This window comes from Coptis chinensis, chromosome 6, assembly GCF_015680905.1.
Source record: "Coptis chinensis isolate HL-2020 chromosome 6, ASM1568090v1, whole genome shotgun sequence".
Classification (NCBI taxonomy): domain Eukaryota; kingdom Viridiplantae; phylum Streptophyta; class Magnoliopsida; order Ranunculales; family Ranunculaceae; genus Coptis; species Coptis chinensis.
In genome coordinates, this window is record NC_141461.1 from 33,607,991 (window position 1) to 33,628,471 (window position 20,481).

General features: G+C 36.7%; 1 protein-coding gene, 1 long non-coding RNA gene and 1 pseudogene across 6 annotated transcripts; all 3 read right to left on the minus strand.

Moving 5' to 3' along the window:
* Positions 1 to 1,170: 1,170 nt before the first annotated feature.
* Positions 1,171 to 5,550, minus strand: LOC147492659 (uncharacterized). Of its 4 annotated transcripts, XM_086569018.1 has the most exons (8): positions 5,237 to 5,550; positions 4,959 to 5,159; positions 4,788 to 4,880; positions 4,589 to 4,696; positions 4,098 to 4,496; positions 3,972 to 4,013; positions 3,502 to 3,541; positions 1,171 to 1,486 (listed from the first exon to the last, which is right to left on the minus strand). In XM_086569018.1, the coding sequence occupies exons 2-8, from the start codon at positions 5,001 to 5,003 to the stop codon at positions 1,479 to 1,481; spliced, it is 735 nt and encodes a 244-aa protein (XP_086425144.1). In that variant the 5' UTR covers positions 5,004 to 5,159; positions 5,237 to 5,550; the 3' UTR covers positions 1,171 to 1,478. The 4 variants fall into 4 exon arrangements, with proteins under 4 accessions (XP_086425144.1, XP_086425146.1, XP_086425143.1 ...); XM_086569020.1 differs by lacking the exon at positions 3,502 to 3,541; XM_086569017.1 differs by lacking the exon at positions 4,959 to 5,159 and having other exon boundaries at positions 3,404 to 3,541; positions 5,237 to 5,370.
* A 5,213-nt stretch (positions 5,551 to 10,763) lies between these two features.
* LOC147492660 (putative 26S proteasome non-ATPase regulatory subunit 3) lies at positions 10,764 to 16,475 on the minus strand (annotated as a pseudogene). The gene is made up of 7 exons (XR_015199260.1): positions 16,225 to 16,475; positions 15,932 to 16,069; positions 15,752 to 15,806; positions 15,565 to 15,675; positions 14,796 to 14,857; positions 10,950 to 11,070; positions 10,764 to 10,789 (listed from the first exon to the last, which is right to left on the minus strand). The product of XR_015199260.1 is annotated as a putative 26S proteasome non-ATPase regulatory subunit 3 (transcript).
* A 2,717-nt stretch (positions 16,476 to 19,192) lies between these two features.
* On the minus strand, positions 19,193 to 19,593 carry LOC147492661 (uncharacterized). Its single transcript, XR_015198486.1, has 3 exons — positions 19,483 to 19,593; positions 19,337 to 19,391; positions 19,193 to 19,255 (listed from the first exon to the last, which is right to left on the minus strand). It is a non-coding gene; the product is annotated as an uncharacterized LOC147492661 (long non-coding RNA).
* Between the last annotated feature and the right edge of the window lie 888 nt (positions 19,594 to 20,481).

Below are 20,481 nucleotides of genomic sequence, written 5' to 3' on the forward strand. Positions count from 1 at the left end.
GAGAGGCTCTTTGAAAATGTAATGCTTGCCTGTCCCAGAAGAGAATCCTCACTAGCTTTTACAAGGAAATCATTGACTTGGCTAAATCACCTTCAAGTGCAGGATTTTCAAGGGACAAGAAGCATATAAATATTCCTCTCAAGAATGATGGGATTTTAAGTGAAAATCTCCAAAGGAAATTGATTGAGCGAGTGCAAAGGTAAACAGAAACTTCCCATCTAACAAAAAATGAGTGTAATTTTGAATTCCCTAACTCGTCGATGAGTTCTATGAACACAAAGTGTAACATACAGAGTCCATTTTTATTCACCCAAGCTTTTCATTCCAGTCATATTTAACTTGACAATATCCGTTAGTAATATACGTGTCACTTGCTATTAATAACGATTTTTGTAACAGAAATATCTGTTACTAAACTTTTGTCAGTAAAAAAAAATTTATTTTTTCCCAGGTCAAAATCTTTCCACCCTACACATCTAGCTCTAGCATGCACATCTAGCTTTAACACATATGAGGACTCCATCTTATAAAGATATTACATTCCACAAACTTAATCAACATATAATAACAAGAAACAAAAACACTAATCAATTAAACATTATTATAAAAACATAGACTCCAATCCAAATCCCAATTTACAAATCAAACTTATTTAGAAATTATTTCACCTAACTTAATCTTGGGATGTCTAATATGTTGTCATAGAAGATCCCATTATATTGGTCGTCACTACTCATCTGTTATTGCTCTCTCGAGTGTTCTTCAATCAGTTTCAGCACTACAACATAAAAGAGTTGTTGTGACACTTTAGAATTGTTACAAAAGACTTTTGCAACATTTCAGTAAATGTTGTAAAAGCCCCTGGTACAAAGTTTGTAACATTTATAAAATGTTACGAATGTATACTATGTAACGTGTTGAAAATGTCACAAAATCCGTGATATTTTGAAAGTGTTATGAATTGAGCTATCACAACACTTTATAAATGCTACAAAGCTGCTTTTGTGGATTACCAAATGGATGTTATCACGTGACTACATCAATCCACATATTTGGGAACTCACATGTGTAAAGAAAGACCTAAAATTAACCATCTTGGAGAATGAATTGTAGAAACATGAAAAAAAAAAACAAATTCAGTAGTTAAGGATGTCATTAACCATCTTGGAGTTTTACCAAAGTATCATTTTAGTCATTACACATAGAGTCAATTACAAAATCCCCAAACATAATGTAAAGCAACAAGCAAAGTAGCGACATTGCAATGTTGATTAATCCAGCAGGATCAACACTATTCTCTATAAGATGAGCCACAATGCTCAAGTGTCCTCCAACACATAGAAACCAAAGAAATTTACACATCGCACTACACAATATAGTGAATTAAACAAATCAGGACATTCAACTATCTGCCAAAGCCTCTTCTTCCGCGTACCACCCAATGCCGAAGTCAAAGTTAATGCATGTCAGCTCACCACCTATATTTCTGCGTAAAAGATTAGATGTTTAAGAAAACATATAGCCGAGTAGCAGTCAAATATTTGCAGAATACGGTATATGTGTAATATGGCTATTAGTCTCAATATTTCCGCAAATGAATGACACATCTGGACCTCGACTACTATCTTTATAAAAGCAAGTGTTGGGTAAGGTGTAAGAGATCCATGACTGACTTATTATATTAAATTCATTAGAGAAACCATAACAGTAAAAACATTTGACCTTGATTTACTTGAAGATGATTCAGTTGTAAATACTGGTCTACCACCCATTTAGTTAAGTCTGATTCTCCCCTATTTGTTTCCTAAGACAATCGCAGATAAACCAAGTAGTGCTTCATCTGCCTGACCTTACTAATGTCATTTGGCTCTGAGATTCAGGCCCACAAGAGATGGACCAAATAAGCATTGAATCAATCAAATATTGCCCACAGAGCAAGCTACAACGGAGCTCAAACTGGACCAAGCCATCCCACCATGCCTTGTGAGATTAAGCATAACACTACACAATTTACAATTGGACAACATGAAAATCAAGTCGACTCTAGGCAAAAAAAAAACAACTGACGGGCTATCACAAAATCCTACTTGGTTAAATTTAAAGACACAGACAAAGGTGCACAGCTGTACTATGTGGCCTGAGCATTACAAGATTCACTATTTCAATACCTTGCCTTGTGTGCTGACAGTTCAATGATACTCCCAAATGCATCCCATGAGAACTCTAGTCAAGTTCCAATAGTAAAACAAACTACACCAGCAGGTTCCTATACTAGGAACTTGAAGAGAAAGATAGTGACATCGAATTTTTACAAATGCAACTAAGCAAAAGCTGCATTATTAACTAAATAACCATAATTAGTCAAATGCAAAGTACAAATTCTTAACTCAAACATCAGCACATGCATTATTAAAGAAACCCAATTCAGCAGCAGTTAAATAGCAATGACCAGATCAGGCAGGCGATCAAGAGGCATTTTAAAACTTTATATAACCTTCAGTATGAACTACTACAATAAACCATAATGTACTCAAGACTTGCGACCACAAGGCATGCATAGTTACTATAGAAGCACACCAAGAATGTGCTTATTGATCATAGAAGCACCATAGCTACTGAAAGCCCTTCTGTAGGCTTAAAGTTTTCACAAGCTTTTAAGTCCCTTCTGTGATCAAAGCACCCTTCAAAGAAATTCTATGAACATCACATCCAACCATGGAAAATAACAATCCATCAAAATAATCATAAATGCCCACCCCTTCTTTTGTTTCCCCTTTTTCTATTAAGCTGGTTTATGATCCACAGAATACCCAACAGATCCGAATACAAAATAGAATTATGTCTAGGTTCCTACCAACTCCGAATAAGAGAGCAGAATATGCCCAAGTTCATTTCGAAGGATCCCAATCTGCTGTCTTTAATTGTAAGCTATTTGACTATTTACTTGTAGTCGACATTTACATTCTGATGAGACTTAAGTTAGACCTCGGAAGAAATATAGAATTTAAGACAGACTTCTTTTGTGCTAAATACTAGCTCTTGCCCCCTACGATCAAGGAATGGAGGTGGGTATTACCTCGCTATCCACACCTCAAACATCAGCACAGGCATTATAAGGGAGATTTTCTCATAGATCATCCCATGTAAAGATTTTACAAATTCTTTAGGAAACTTTTGACCAATCAAAGTCGGCCTATACATTTGTTGGACTATAAGTAACTCAGTCAAGCAACCCTCATACGCAAAAAATGCATAGAGGTTATAACCTCTTTGTCAGTAGAAGAGGCTTAAGTCTAACACTACACTCACTCAAGAAGAACTAAAAAAACAAGAAATGGACAACTTATTAATAAAAAAAAATCACATGTCAAAAAAGGATATAAAACAAGACCAAGTCAATTACCTTGGTGACTGAAATGAGCCCAGATCTTCAAATTCTCAAAAATTTGGAATTTTTAAGGTTTAAGCAGTTTGAGAAGAAAAAAGTGATTAAATACCAACCTGAAAATAACTTGCGCAGCAGGATGTGAATCCTAGATTCCTAGACAAAGATGATTACAAAGGAATGCTCAGCATGAAAAATTAGCTCTAAATTATTGACTAAATCTTGATATCATTAGTAGCTAAATTTCCTTCTTTTATTACATGGTCAGTAGGCCATGCAATGGAATAGCCTAGAGCATCTTCAAATGTCTTCATACAATTGCTTGGTCTCCATAACTTTACCTTAGGATCGTTGACAAATTTTACCTCAATCTTAGAAGCACCAGACCCAAGTTTTTTTCCCTGCACTACGATGTTGGGATTATCTGATAACCAAACCCCTTCAGCCACAACGTCTCCTCTATCTATTTGGAACAACTTGCACTTGACACCCATGTGTGGGCTGTTTGGGTTTAAAAACATAATCATACTACTTAGTCATTAAAAACCGTTAAAAACAAATTCAAACGTAATAAAAATGGCTTTACCTTTTGTGCATTTGTAGTTGTACTGAACATTGGGTCATAGCCCTGTTTAAGACAATGTAAGAAAATATAAGGAAATGCTCAAACAGATGCACATATGTAATGCTTTGCAAGCCCTTAACCACTAACCTGAGTTATCGTCAACTGATTCACTAAATTCTGCATAAGGATAATTTGCTCTTGCATCTCTTCCTTTTCAAGGATATGTTGTTGCATTTGTTCTCTTATTGCTCCATGCATCTCTTCCTTTATCGCTTCTTGCATTTCTTGCCTAATATCGTCTTGCATCTCTTCCTTTACAGACTCAATGCTTGAAACCTTTCTTGATAGTTCTTCTACTTGTCGCTCTAGCTGCACAACTTTCTCCCTGCTTTCTGATAGGATACCCATTTGTGATGGAGTAACACCAAATCCAACTCCTCTAACATGACTCGGACGCGCAGGCCCAAAGACTTGTGAAATTGCATCATCTTGGAGGGAGGAGGAAGAAGATTCTACTACCGTGTCCTTGATTTCTTGTATTGTTTTCTAAAAATTTGGGTAAGCCCAATCAACAGTAAAAGAGCAAAAACATGGAGTCACCCCTCTTAAGGAATGTATTCAGAAAATCTTTATCTTACCATTTTCTCAGCTACTTTTGCATTCACAGGTTCTCCATTCTTTTTCGTATGTCCCTTTACCCAGACATCTGATCTAGTTATGGAGGAGGGATCCGAATTCTCCTTTTTCTAACATAAGAGAAACTTAAACAATTTAAACATTTGGTTTTATGTACTGTATAAGCATGGAATTAAAGTATTCAACATCGACATGAATTACCATTTTAGCGTCTAGACGTGCATATCCTAGTCGACTGCTTGTAAGGGGAAGTGTGTGTTTCAACCAGATTTGTCTGAATATCTTCCTCTTTTCCTGCAACATACATCAATAATATTAGTCGATATTTCATCTTCCACGTATAATCTACCAAAAACAGTGAACGTGACACACTTGGTATTCATGTGATGAATGTTTCCTAACAAATATCTCCCACATTCGACGGTTCCTATCTTTAAGGCATGCAACAATCCTATCACACTTATTATCATGAGCATCAATTAGGGCATTTAGTCTTGACTTTGATGTTCGCCATAATCATCCAGACTTCTTTAAAACGTAATTCCTTGCTTCTTCTTTAAGAACAAACTTTTGCTACAATTTCAAATAAAAAGCAACATTTATTATTAGTACTAAAATAATAATATGAGAATTTTCTTGCAATAGAGTACCTTGGTCATTGGCTATAATTTCATTAGTCATGCCACGGTGCTTTCAGGTCTGGGTGGTTCTTACTTCTTGTCCACCAACTCTTGTAGGTGAAACTTATTTCGTTCAGTTACTTTCTCTTCAAATGTAATCCTTTGGGCAATTTCAAGTGGCGGACCAATTTTATTCACTTTAACCTTATATGATCTCAGTACTCGGGAAAGTTCAAAAACAAATGGAATTTATAAAGAACTCTAATAAATCTTAAATTAAACGTTTTACCCATGGGGCTATTGTGGAGCACGCAACAAAGTGTGCATAAATTGTATCATCCGTCTGACATTAAGCTGCATAACATACAAAATATTACAAAATGAGCCACACAATAATTAGTTTGGCATTAGTATTAATCTAACCAGTTTGGTGGTAAACTCAATACCACCGGAATCATGCTTATACACTAATTGCAGCTTATACGCTAATTGTTATGACAACAAACGACCTCTATCATGATACATACTAATAAAGATGCAAGCTATAGTGTGTTTATTTTTTTTTTACGTGAGCCATTATCGAAATAAACGGGTTAATCTCAAAAAGTTGAGATTTTTCCCTGCTTTCCTTTCATAAAAAACAAAGAATTAAGTATTGTCATGATTTTGGAATAAATAAAAACACAAACTTTATGCAATAACCTTAACTACTGTCACCAAAACAAAGCCATACCCCACGATATATTAATATGCCAAATACCAAAACACTCCTAAACTCAAACTATACAACATTCAAGTATATTGAGAGTGACCAAATGCAAACTTTAGAAAAAGTAGCACCTTTGAAGATATGGTTATGTTTTGTAAAATGAGCTACCATCAAACTTAAGTATATGAATTACCAAAAAATATAAACTATATGAACAAAAACAATTAGTACCTCAATATACTTGCCAACTCATCCTCTTCACCATCTTTGCCAACTTATTTAGCAGTAAGAAATGCAAAACCTCACAAAATTTGATGGATCAATGGATTTTTCAGAGACCTACTGTCACTTAGCGCAAATCTCTAGATGGTTTGCAGCCCATGCTTGCTTTGTACTAACGATTGCGCGAACTGAGAAGTACCCGTGATTGTGGATTTTATAAGGGTTATTTTATAAGAGTCGGGATCCCCTAAACTAGGCCACTTGATAACTGTTTTAACTCCCTATCCACTTTCAGAGCCGTGCGTTTGCATTGAACTCCCTAATTATAGATTTTCAATGCCCACAGTTAGGAGTGTAATAAAAAATTGTTGACCCATCACCCGGTAGGGGACCCGGTCTTTTGTCGCCACCCAAACCGGCACCGACCAGACACCTAAACCCAACCTGTCAACCCGCCAGACCCACACCGTATCAAAAGCTGTTAACCTAACCCAGTTGATAAACACAATTTCAAGACTCTAACTTCAATATTTTTGAATTTTGTTTATATTTTGTATAGGCAAAATCTAGAGTACACTAGATTATGGGTACGCATGTAATCTGGGCCCTCCACCAGCAAAAGGTGAGGGTGTATTGCATGGAAAGGTACTGGATCTAGGTTGTCTTTGCCCCTAGCGATACAGAATGCGGCTAAGCATGCTAGAACCCCTCTTTTATAATTAACTTTTGTAGGAATTTGGGAGATAAAAAACTTATGAGTTCAACATCAATTTAAATATTCAAGTTTGAACATTGGGCAAATATCAAGAGTTCAAATTCAACTTTCAAATTTTGGAGAAGATGAATCATTCATCATTGTATTAATTTCGAATTCTTTTAGTTTATATTTTATCAATATATTTTATTGTTTTGTACCATAGATCCTCGCTCCCATCTTCATTTTATCATGCTGTGGACAATAATCAATTTACAAATGTTAAATCATGAAAAAAAAACTTCAAATCCTCAAATATGGTTTTGGGTTCAAGTTCAAGTTTTTTTTTTTTTTTTTTTCATCGATTGATTATATTGTTTTTCCCTATGTTGTGAATTGGATAGATATTACCTGCAGAATTAGTATTAGAAAGTTTTTATTTTTGTAGGAAATAAGGATCTTGGTCAGAGCCCAATCAAAGCCTGAGCCCATGAGCTAAAGATGGACATATTGGGTGTTGACATTGTTCGCCCATGAGTGTACATCACATTTGTCTGCATTGTCTACACAAAAATATCTGAATGATATTCTAAACAAATCAAGCTCAATGATCTTTTTCAGCCAAATATAACTATATTATGTAAATTAGAAGTTCTCATCTTTTTTTTTTTTTCCAAATAAGCTAGGGTTAGGCCGACCCCCACCTGTATTAATTTAACTTTTCCTTACATATATAGTACCCCTCTTATCCTCATTTACAATATTCTGTATAACAAAATCCGGAGGATAAGCAAAATGTCTGAAGAGAAAATTCAGCATTTTCATCACTTCTATGTAAACTAGCAAAATAATCGGCTACCCTATTCACTTCTCGAAAGCATGTGAGAAAGATATGAAACTGAATCTTTCCTTCATCCTTTCAAATAGCGCTACAACATCTTGACAATACCGGGGAGGTTCCTCAATTTTGTTGATTGCATTGACGGCTCTTATAGAATCCGCTTCTACTTCTACCTCTAAGAATCCTTCTATCAGGCATCGATCAAGACATACCTCTATAGCTTTTAGTTCTTGGAATATAACTGACGCCATACCACCACTTCCACTGAATGCAGCCATAACCCTGCCTTCATTATTTCTTATCACTCCTCCATGTCCCGGTCCATGGCTATTCAAGGCTCCATCAGTGTTCGCTTTCAATCTCATACCGATCGGAGGAATCCATGTGCAGTTCGTTTGCATCTGTTGCTTGAATTCACTGGTGATCCCAATTCTAAGCAACAACCCTCTTCCCCTTGCACTCTCTCTGAGCTCCGGTCGAAGCACCTGAAGATAGTTTCTCAAATCTCTAACCATCTTGTTAAAAACTGACTCCGGAGGTTTTCCATCATGTCGAAAGAGTCTTGAATTACGTTCCTTCCATATATAATCCACCGCTTATAGTAAAACTGTCGAAAGAGTCTTGAGTTCTCATCTTCAATAGAAGTAAAACTGTTTTATGCTTTCATATAGTAAACTCTACAATGATGAAAGGAATTATCTCCGCTTGAACTTTTTTGTCTACACAAAAGTTTATATCTGATTGTTTTGTAACAGAACTCTACATAGTGGTATCATGTGATAATTCTCATCTCTTCGAGTTTTGCAAGCATACACAGAAGCCTATTCAGATGATCTTGTTTTGGACATCCTCGAGTTTCTTCAATATCTCCTGCAGTGTTCTTCTATCCAGCTCATCAGCAATCTTCTTCTGCTCAACAGGAGACAGTGTTGAAAAATGCTCGCACAAATCACCATCAATCACATTCTGCAAAATTGTTTCACAAACTTGATGGTTTATAACACCCTCATAGAAGAAAATAAACAATGCTTGATGGAGTGTATAACTAATCAGCGAGAAAAGACACTCAGCAGGCTCCATAAGAAATGACAGAACAAGTTGTTATATCACTAGTATACTGCTGAGCAGTGGGGGCATGAGCGGAGAGGGAGAGGGAGAGGGAGAGGGAGAGGGAGGAGTGGAGATTGAGAGTGCGTGGAGAGGGAGAGGGACGAAGAGAAGAGGGGAGATGAGGACAGACAGACGAAAACCACCTCCTTCATCTTGACACCATGTCATGGAATCTAACTCGGATTGCATAATTGTATTCAACCTATATATTAAAAACATCGTAAGTGTTATCCACACAACGCCCAATTTCTCCACATATAATCTCGTTTGGTAAAGTCAGAGGAAGGGTTCCTACACATTCAAATCTGTCTATCATTTTATCATTAAAGAGAGGAATCTCATGCTCAATGCTCCTCTTTTAACACTTAAGGCAGTTAAGCATATATTTAGTCTTACCATTGAGGCCAAACGAATAAATGGTATTACTCATTTACTCAGGTCATACAAATTGTATTGTAAGTGTGCAAATGACGCAGTGACGCTGACATTGGAAGTTTCCCGGGGGCTTAAAGTTTCAGCCTTCTTTGTCAAATATCACTACTAATTAATGTAAATGCAGTTTCTGTTATAAGCAACCTATGGAGGCTTTTGCTGGGAACCGTATTTCACTTGCAAAGGAAATTATACGAAAGATAAAAAGGGATCCCCTTGTTCTGTAAAAAAAAGACACTTTCAAAAGAGATAATACAAGCATTCATTTCACAACCTTCCAACACAAGCTAAGCCCTGCTAGAGCAAGCAATTATATTCATTATGGCATGGCTAAGTTAATAGGAACAAGGGTGTCTAGCCATTCCGTGCGTATAGTACAATAAAAAATCTGAAACAACAAATTTGATGATTCTTGGTAAGATTTTCCTTTAAATACTTGAAAACAAGAGGAGTCCTGGTATAATTCATCTCCATATAGCACCATAATTTCGTGTTACCTGCAAAAAGTGTATCAACAGTCAGCTTCCATCTTCTATTGTAACTGCAAGTACAAATGGACTGCTTAAGCTTTTAGTTTTATGGGAATTGTCAAATCTTGACTATGTTACTACATTCTACTTACAAAAGAGCTACTCACCGAGAACAAAGGATCTCAAAGATTTTAATATTTACACAGACCACTTATGAGAACCTTGCTTTAACAACTGACGAGTGGAAAGGATAAAATTTATTCTACTAATACCTTAGAGCACACCTAACTCAGACTATCAGGTACACCACGGAGTATTTAGGTGAAAGGTTTTGGCATGCGACACATTCTAGTTGAACAAACTTTTGGAGTAACTTCTTTTGGAACAAAGCTTAGAAAACAGTGGTCTGATCATAATAGTCTTACGTCTTAACATGTCAGAATAGATCCCTACAACTTTGTTTGGGTTATATTCTCAGTGAAATCAAGTGGCAAGTCTGTAAGCATGGAGGCCTGACTAGGTGTCTTCACCCAAGTCAAGCATATACCATAATACAACTAGCATAAATTGCAGATTACAGACGGTAGGATATGATTTTTCATGAGCTAAATTAATTTAAGCATTAATCACTTGCCCTTCAACCTTAACAATAACAGTATATATATGAGATACTCCTATCCAAATACGGGATTGCCTCGGAGTTATGAGATCCAACAGTCGTAATATTTACTAAGCACATAATTGAATGAACTGAGCTTTTTTTTTTTTTCTTCTTTAAAAAGGTAAAAGTATCGATCAAGATCCAAGAAACACTGACAATGACCAAATGAAAAGAAAAATTGGTTGCAGGAAATGTCACGAGAAATAACACATTTATTTCATACATTCATGATGATAAGAATAACTTATAAAAAAGAAAATACTAATGTACTTACACGAGGCTGGACCTTCTTTAATCTACTTCCCATGTCATCCTCATCAATATTTACAAGCTGTCTATGAAATGAAGAGGTATCTAACTTCCCTCCCCTCTTAGAAGATGAGGTTGTAGAGCCGTTTGGAGCTACTCTCTTTCGACCCTAACTGGGACACTTGCCTCATTCTCCTAACACAAAAAAAGATGTAGGAAATAAGATAAACACTAAAACTTATAATATCATATGAGTTTAGCTATGTCATTGGATTGGCAATGGCTTATTGCAACCTAACAATAAAAACTAGTTCCACACCAGGGAAACTTCAAAGAGAGATAACAGAATCCATACTGAAATGTCATTGGCTTCATTTTCGTCGAATTCCTCTACTTCATCGCCTGAAGGAGAGCCACTGTTTTCTTCGTCCATTGCAAATACTGTGTCTGACGCTGAAGCAGCAATTTAGGCAGACCTAATGTTCAACAAATGAATAATGACCAGGAAAACAAGTTTTGTGCAGAGATATAAGAAACTTCAAGGCAGAAAGAAAAAAAAAACTTGTTGCTGTGTGGTGAGCTAAACTTTATAGTCACTTTGCAAAACAGGAAAAATGAACCTCCTTGGACTGCGACCAATATCAGTTTGCTACAACCCTATTTTACGCAGATGAAATATACACTTCGGTGAGCACTGATGGCTGACTTAGACAATATTCTGCAGGTGAAGGTAAAGTCCTAAGAGTTAGACGCTAGTTGTCATGGCTTTCTAGGCAAGCTCTACCATAAGTTGCAATCAATTCCTAGAAATTCTATCTATTTAAGAAGGCTTGGAGCTTGCAATATAACTGGACATACGATAATGTAAGTTCAAAGTGACTCTCCTCAAAGTAATCGAAGGTGGTGGACCAAACTCTAGGACTGCTCTGGTAACAGGTCAAGAGATTGATTCGGAGTATTAAATTGAGAAAATGAAATCAAATTAGTTCCGATCTCCCATATTTATATTAATGACCAGCAGTCCAACAGTAGTGGAACACTAATATAAGTGCGAGGTTTATAAACACATAAAGTGCAGATAAACGAAAACTAGTTACAACACTTTAAGCCTATAACAGATGGTATGAGTCAGCTAACCTAGAGGATAAGGAAGCTTTCATACAATCGAAGTATGCAAAACAGCATTGAAAGGACGTAAGCCTATGTTACACTGACACGGCATGTGTGTCGGTATCCGACACAGCACCCAAAAGAGCGCCAACACAGGGACGCGGCTCATGGAGCTACATACGCTATTATTTTAATTATAACCATCTCGGACCAAAATACTTAAATCGGGCAAGGAAATTGCTCTTATAAAAGGAAATTGCTGAGCAAAATATAGGTTTTAGCCTTATAGGCTTTTGTTTTAGCAGTATCTCCTTGGTCAATCTCTGAGTGCACAAGTTGTCCTACTTCAAATGATCCGCTGAAAAGTAATTCCAAGACTATATGAACCCCAAAATCTCCAAACTACACTGGATGTTTTTCTAGAAAGAATACAACTGTAACCAGAGAAGAAAGGGAATGACACAACCACTAACAGACTTCAATTATGTTCAAGAGATTGACTATATAGGTTAAGGAAGCTGCAATTTCGTTAACCTTTGAGAGAATAAGGATGTCTTGTGGATTTGCAACCTACATAATCCAAGAAAATTCTACCACTTTCTTAGAGTTGCTCCAGAATTGTCCAACGTATAACATTTCTTAGTATGCTGAACAGCAAAGGGAGGTACCTTTCCAACATACTTCTGCCCAAATCTCTGCGGGGTTATTGTCATAAATCCAGAGTAATCTGCCTGTCATGTTAAAACTGAGGTCCATCCCACAAATAGAGCTATGACAAAATGTTTACAATTAAACCTTGTGATTTTTTCTTTGAATGCAAATCATAACTATAAAGATCACTAAGGGGGTGTTTGTTTTTCCTACTTATAAGTGCTAGACCACTTATAAGCACTTGTAAGTGGTGGACCACTTGTTTTTACCCATTTGTTTTTTCCCACTTATAAGTAGCCAACGGTCAAAAAAACTTATAAGTAGGGCCGAAAGTTGTAAGCGATAAAATCCTACTTACGCCAACTTATAAGTTGGGATTAGACATAAAATTACATAACTAACCAAATAGCAAATGAGTTGATGCAAATAAAAAGAAGTTAATTTCTTTCCAATAGAACTTCATGATTATCATAATAAACAGTATGTCTATTGTGGATTGTTTAATGCATGGTCTATATGAATTTATTTTTACTTCCATTAAATTGATTTCTTATATGATCGTCATTAACTTCGACAAGAGAGTACATGTGTTATTAAAATATGGGTAAAATTGTAATGTCACTACTTATAAGTGCTTGAAAAAACAAACACCCCTACTACTTATAAGTACTTATAAGCAGCAAAAAACAAACAGGTTTTAGGACCTACTTATAGTAGCACTTATAAGTGTTTGGCACTTATAAATAGCAAGCACTTATAAGTAGAAAAAACAAACACCCCCTAAGTGTCTTTTGAAAAAGCACGCATAGGCTCTAGACTCACCTCTAGTACCTCGAGGCTAACTACCTAAGGCATCTAGCCCTAAACTACCTAGGTACTAATCATCCAAACAAATATTTCTATAACCTCAGTATTCTGTTGGGTCAACATTTGAGGTCATAAAATTTTATAATAAACTAATTCTACCCCATTTTCAATAACCCAAAAAATCCAGCACACCCAAATAAACCCTCATTCTAATCTAAATAACAAACAATTACGCACACACAACTACTAAAAAAAAAAACAAACTTTGAATCTGAACAAGCATAACCACCAGAAGAATTGAGTTTAGCTTGAATAATCAAATTTGGGCACTTATCATCCAAACAAACATTAAATAGATTACCCAAGACCAAGCCAACTGTTAAATAGATTGCCCCTACTAAATCGTCAACTAATTGGCCGAGTTGGCCGATCCGAGTCAAAATTGACTTGTAATTAGTTTTAGTAATTGAAACAATGAAACACTTCTTTGTACATTGAGGACACTATAAATTACCCACACGAGTTAGCAGTACAAGTACAAAATAAGATTTAGAATCCACATACCACTTCTACACAAGATACAACAATACAAACCCGTCGTCTCAAAAAGCAAATTAGACAATCTCACGAAGGAAACGTCCTCCATCACTGAATATAGGGAATCTCGATAGCCCCCGATAGCGAGAGTTCGTATAAAGTCTTGCATTGTTGCATCAGGCGACTTCCCTACCTATACGCCGATTGCCGGTAACAAATTAAGAAATAAGCGGGGGGTAGGGAATCCCGGTAGCCCCCGATAGTGACATTTCGTATAAAGTCTTACATTGTTGTATGGGGGGGCACTCCCCCTACGCCGATTGCCGGGATTCGTCAAAGCCTCAAGCCTCACATTCCCTCACTTTCTTAACTATTGTGGCATCAAAAGCCGGTTTATACTCATCCAAAATCTTTGAATAACCCGTAGACGGCATATCAAAAGTACAAAGATCAATCCCACCACATTCCCTCACTTTCTTAACTGCCGTGGCATCCCCAGTCGATCTATACCTATCCAAAATCTTTGAACCACCCGTAGACCGGCATATCAAAAGTACAAATATCAATCCCATCACAAAAATCCCAATAAAACTCAAACCTCTGACCTGAAAACCGGAACGTTCAGTGGAACTCTCGTTACCAAACTCATCCAGATTAGTCTTCCCAAAAACAATCCCACCACATTCCCTTATTTTATCGGAACTCCCGATACCAAACTCATCCAGATTAGTCTTCCCAAAAACAATCCCACCACATTCCCTCATTTTCTTAACTGTCATGGCAACAAAAGCCGGTATATACCCATCCAAAATATTCAAACCACCCGTAGACCACATTCCCTCACTTTCTTAACTGCCGTGGCATCAAAAGCTGGTCTATACGGCGCACAAACTCAACATAATCCACAAAAGCGAAGGAAAAAAAAAAAAAAAAAAAAAAAAAAAAAAAGTTATTCAAGAACTAAAAAGAGTAATGACGCAGTTTTGTTCTCAATAACAACCAGGGTAAAGGGGGGACCAATTTGTGCCGAATAAACAATTAGGGGGTAAAGGGGGACCCCTAGAACGAAACAAAAAAGGAAAAGGCAATTGAGTACCTTTTGCGTAAAGACGGTGGGTTGCGAGACAATAAAATTGCCAATGTGTAAAAGGAGAACTCCTGTAACAATAATGAAGGGGCAGAAGTCGTTAAGATGAGAAGTGAGTGGAGTTAAGATGAGAAAATCGAAAACTCAGTGAAAAAACAGTGAGAAATGAAAAAAAATTGTGTACTCATTATTGTGATATCATTATTGTGAGAAATTGTGAGAAATGAAAAAAATCTGAGCTGAGAGAGAGGAGTTATCGAGTGACGAGAAAGAGAACAGAGCGTCAGTTACTATCGCGAGAGAAAGAGAAAGGGGGAGTGAGGAGAAATTCGCAAAGTTTGTAGAAGAAATGAGGACAGACAGATAGAAACAAACCAATTGACATTTTGGGCCACGTTGCCCCACCTGGCCCAAGATCGTTCGCTCCGCTCACTTGACTACAGCCGTAAGTCCCTTGGTTGTGACGATTGGAAATGGTAGAACACTACCAATTCAACAATAACGTTAATGAAAATAAACGTAGCTCAATAAGAATCTCAACAAAAATGACATCCTATACATGGTTCATACAGTGTCCACAACAGCAAATCAGCCACATCGGTTGCAGTATCCTTCAACTCGCAAACTTCGTTTTCATTATATTTCTAACAAACAGATCAAGTAACGCACACGAAACAAAAAGTAAATCTCAAACAACTTGTAACATAAAGACCATATTGCATGACCACCATCTCAGGAATCTCAAAAGGAATATACGGGTTGAGGAAATAGAAATTACCTGCTGATTTGAGTGTGCTTCAAAATGCGGTGCCTTTGATCTAAGCTTTTCTGCCTGATCATATAGATTGTAATGGAGGTAATTGCGAAGTAGCAGGTTCAGAAGTGTTTCCTGCATCACCACCAAAATCTTAGTGATATACTCTAAGGTGCTTCACCAAAATAACAGCTATTACTAATATACACACCTGGCCCAACTCATCATGGCGCAATGTAGCAATCCGATGCAAGGCAAGAAGGTTTCTGGTGAGAAAAAAGCAACCAAGTGTCCAAGTTCGAGGAGATGGGGGAAAACATCAACAATTGTGGATCATGTATGCTATAACAATTAAAAATTAAATATAAAGGCTCACTTGTATACAACTTACCCTCGAATTTCAGCAAGATCACCCGTTAATTCGTAACTGAGTGAGTAATAGAAGAACAGTCTGGATGCTAAAACATCAACTATTCTCCTGCACTTAATTCCTTAAGCGACCAATGCTTGCTGAAGAACAAGCTTTAGCCTGAAAGAAAACTAAACCAGCCACGAAAAAATAAGATAGTTGGGCAAAACTGAAACACGAGAAAGAAACTGAAATAATTTCAGGAAACAAAAACAGAAGAGAAATGAAACATAATGAGTTTAACTTAAAAAATTGGAAGAGTTGCAGATTTTCACCTCACTCAACCTCTTCTGATCAATTAGAAAAATCAATACAAGCAAGTAGCAGTAAATCTCGAGCTCAGGCAAGGATTGCTTCACTGAAGTTGCGGATGTTGCAGTATCGACTTCCATATCATGCTCATCATCTTGCAACATAACAGTATATATAAAACTATAAATTCAAGCTTAACAGTTAGCAGAGGGCCTGCAACAAATTTCCAAGGCTTGTATATAACAGTTTTGTCTAAGGTCACTTGGAAATACCAGTTCAGTCAAAGTAGTTATGAGAAACGATCTTGTGAGATGTTAACTATCAGGTATTATATATTTCCCTTTCCCGAAATGAAATTCCAAATATATATACCGATAATTTGAAGCGCCTCATTCTTTATTGGTCAAGAAAAAAGTTTTTCTTAAGCCTTCCTAGTTAGAAGAAATGTGGGCACCCACTTAGTTACCCCTCTTGTACTCTTCAAAATCCAACCTGGTCTATGCATCATTGATAAGCACAAATGGATAATCGTCTAGACACATGCCTTATCTAAATCCTTCCAAGGTGATATCAAAGAAATACCACAAGTAATTGTCCAATATTGCAAAGCATGTCTTTGTTTCCGTCACATCCCTAAAGTATGTAAGCAGTGAGACTATAAAACGGCATGCATATATGCATGTGAAGATGCAGGAAACTTGACTGATGGTTAACAAAGATGTAAACCTTGCTATAAGAAGTTGTACGTATAGATGTGTTTAAGAGAGTGTCATAACTAAACGTGTTAATCTCCAATTGTAATAATCTACACACTCTGTGGACTCACTAAGATATAGCTGTGGAGTTTTTCTACTTGACATTGCATAACATATATACTAATTAAGCATGCATGAAAATAATACACAAGAAAACGAATGGAAGAAATAAAGATACCTTTGGAAGATAAGCTGACAAATGAGTATGGGCTTCAGAACCGAGAATCAAAGCATAATTAAGGAATGCATGAAGAAGAGATGGTTTCAACTTGTTTCTCAAAGCAATGGTGAAACGAATTGCATGAACAATTTTGCGAACTGTAGAAAAAAAGGGGTTCTATGAGTTCCAAAAGGTCTTTAAAGTTCCAAAACCTAACCATCGAAGTTTGACCACCTTTTCTATTCACTAACTATACAGTTTAAAGTTCAAAAACAAGGTTCTATGAGTTGATAAAGTATGAAAACAGCAACAGAGAAAACTTTATTTCAGTTTACTTGATGACGAATACTGGTGCATTCAATAACCATGAGCTATGTGCCAAAAAAGACCCTATCGTTGGGCAAGTAACTTGTTTCGGTTTCTTGTACTTCTAGCCAGTCCTTTCCAACCTACTTTCTGATTTCAATATTTCCCACCCAAGTCTTTGTTCCCAATTCAACATTGCTTCTAATTAAAATTAGTAAAAGTCAAATAGCACCTTCCTACATTATTTTCCAACTCTCAATCTCTCATAGCAAAATTTTGGGAATAACTTGGGTAAATTGTACTACTAATCTATAAGGCAAACTTCCTATATTCCCTCTCTTTCATTCTCATTCCTTTATGGTCTCTTTTTCCTATTCCAAACAAATAACGTACTAGAGTGGTGAAAAACACCAATACTCCACAACGAAAAGATAAACATACACAAAAGGGCAGAACACAAGATAGTAAACTTCCACTAACTAAGAAAAAACAAAGTGAAGTGATTGTACTAAAAAACGATATCATTATGGGAATATTAATATAAGAATAATCCACCATCTATTGACACACCAACAATTGTTCTTCACTCTCCCTAAAAAAACTAATTAATCAATAGCAACCCCAATTAGACAAAAAAAAACAAAGAATTTAAAGAGTGGTGTCTCATTACCAAAACTATCAAAACAAAAGTAAACTGCTATATGATATAGAAAATTGGGAAAACCACAAGGTGTCTGTTTACCCCTCAATCTCTAAATCGGGTTCAATTAATTTGTTGCTAAGGTTGTAGCTGCATTGGGACAGTCTCTTTCATAGTGGCCATCAGCCTCCTTACGGTTGTAGCAGTGGTTTCCGCCACTTGTGCTGCCACCATTGCATCTAGCACCGCCACTGTTCTCATTAAAACACTCCCTACCTAGATGGCCATACCCACCACAAGAATAACACACGCCTTTTCCCCTGCAATTATTACTATTACAGTCTCTGGCAAAGTGACCAAAATCGCCACAGTTATAACAACCTTCGCCTTGGCCATTAGCGCTTTCCTTTGCAGTGCACTCCCTAGCTCTATGGCCAGGATTCCCGCAGTAATGAGTACAAGAAACATTGCGAGTCACATAACCTCCATTATTACTATTAGCACCAGCAGTAGCATTATTATTCTCTTGACAATCCCTAGGTTTATGCTTATGCTGACATGTAACAAGAACAAACGCTCTCAAACTTCGAGTAATAGTATGATTGCAGTTCATGTAAGAATATCAGTGTTATCTTCAGTAGTACTTTGTAGATATTTCGTTTATTTCTAGCACTAATTGCACATGCAATTCAATGATGCAACCGTAAATAAAAAACTGCTGAATTTAACAATGCTAGGTTCAAGCATATATTATTAACTTGAACAAAACACAACATTCATACGGAGGAACCCATGAGATCTACTTTAATAAGAATGAAGACAGTATAAATGTTCTGGCAAAGGTAATAAACAGGTACCTCTGTTTTTTGATAACATCATATGCGCCATCCCCAGCCCCATCTTGTTGCGGTATATATCCACCCCCATGAAAATGAGGAGCAAAATCCTCACATTTCCGCTTGCCATAAGACATCATGAAGAAATCCTAGATTTATTATCTATAATTTAGAATCGCAATGACTTCTAGATTACATTCATCAGAATTAACACATACAAGTTTATGTTTCCTTCAAAATGTAACCAAGCCCTACCCCAAAAGAAAACAAATAAACATATTTAAAGAAGGAGTATAACCTGCGTCGTGGGTTGAGGAGGATTCTCTCTCTCCCCTTCCTCCCGCCCTTCGACATAAGCTACAAGATTCAAACCTAATTACTACCAATAGCTTGAAGATAGATATATGCTCTATCCTTGGCCAATGCCATTAAACTCACCGACATTAACGTCTACTCCAAGAGGCCTTTGGTTCATCCAAGGAGAAGGTGCTTGCTGCACAAACAATAAATGAATTTCAAATCTTAATGGTCAATGCTAGAAACTACTAACAAAAAAGCCCACATCAATAGCTTTAAAAACTGACCATATACGGACTAGGCATCCGAGGTTTCACCTCATTCGGAGTAACACTCTCATGTCCACTACTATAATCATTAGGTGTGGGAAGCTGATACATTGAATTCTCCCCACTTCCCTAGCGGCAATGCCTGCATTCGGTAAAGGCATTATGAACCAATCCCAGTAGCGGCATTTGCATTGGAGTCTGTAACGGCGTCTAACATCCAAAATCCAAAATCCAAATTCCCAATCAACTAACAACCTAAAACTAACTAAAAACTCAGAAATAAAATTAACTTTAAGGTCGTTACTGGTAGATAGAGCATCTTGGCGATTAGGCGTTTACATTACTCTTGATGGGCTCTTAAGGTACATTAAGATCATGAACAGGTGTAGGACCAACACCACGTGCACCATTAGTAGGTTATTTAGGTACACTTGATCTTTCTATTGGTCCTAGCTCCCATCATTAACACCACATCATTAACACACCGACAAACTTGAGTTCTGCAATTGAAAAGAGGTGGTGACACTCAAATATAACTTGATATAAAATAGCTAGTAAATGCACCCATATACAAGGTACCCAAGTAAGCAACACATGGACAAATTATATATAAGAATCAAAGTAAAAGTAAAGCATCGATGTGATATTTGACTGCAAAATATATAAACACCTAGTAGAATGAATAAAGCAAATATGTAATTTTTTCCAAAGTATGGTGGTGCAGAAGATGGAAGCGAGCAATCAATTTGAATCTTAATATGAATACCAATGTTTAAGATCCATATTCAGCTGCAAGTGCACAAACTGAAATGGAATATATAGTTCGAGCAAACATGGGAGAGGGGACATGTTTGAAGGAAAAAATAGGTGCTAATATGAGAGTAGAGCCCAAACAAGTTATAGCTAGTCAGCACCTGTCATACTGCTACATATGCCACCTGCAACTAACAATTATATGCCCCTACATTATTGTTTTAGACATCTGATATGTTGCCTACAAAGACACTTAAGCTTAAG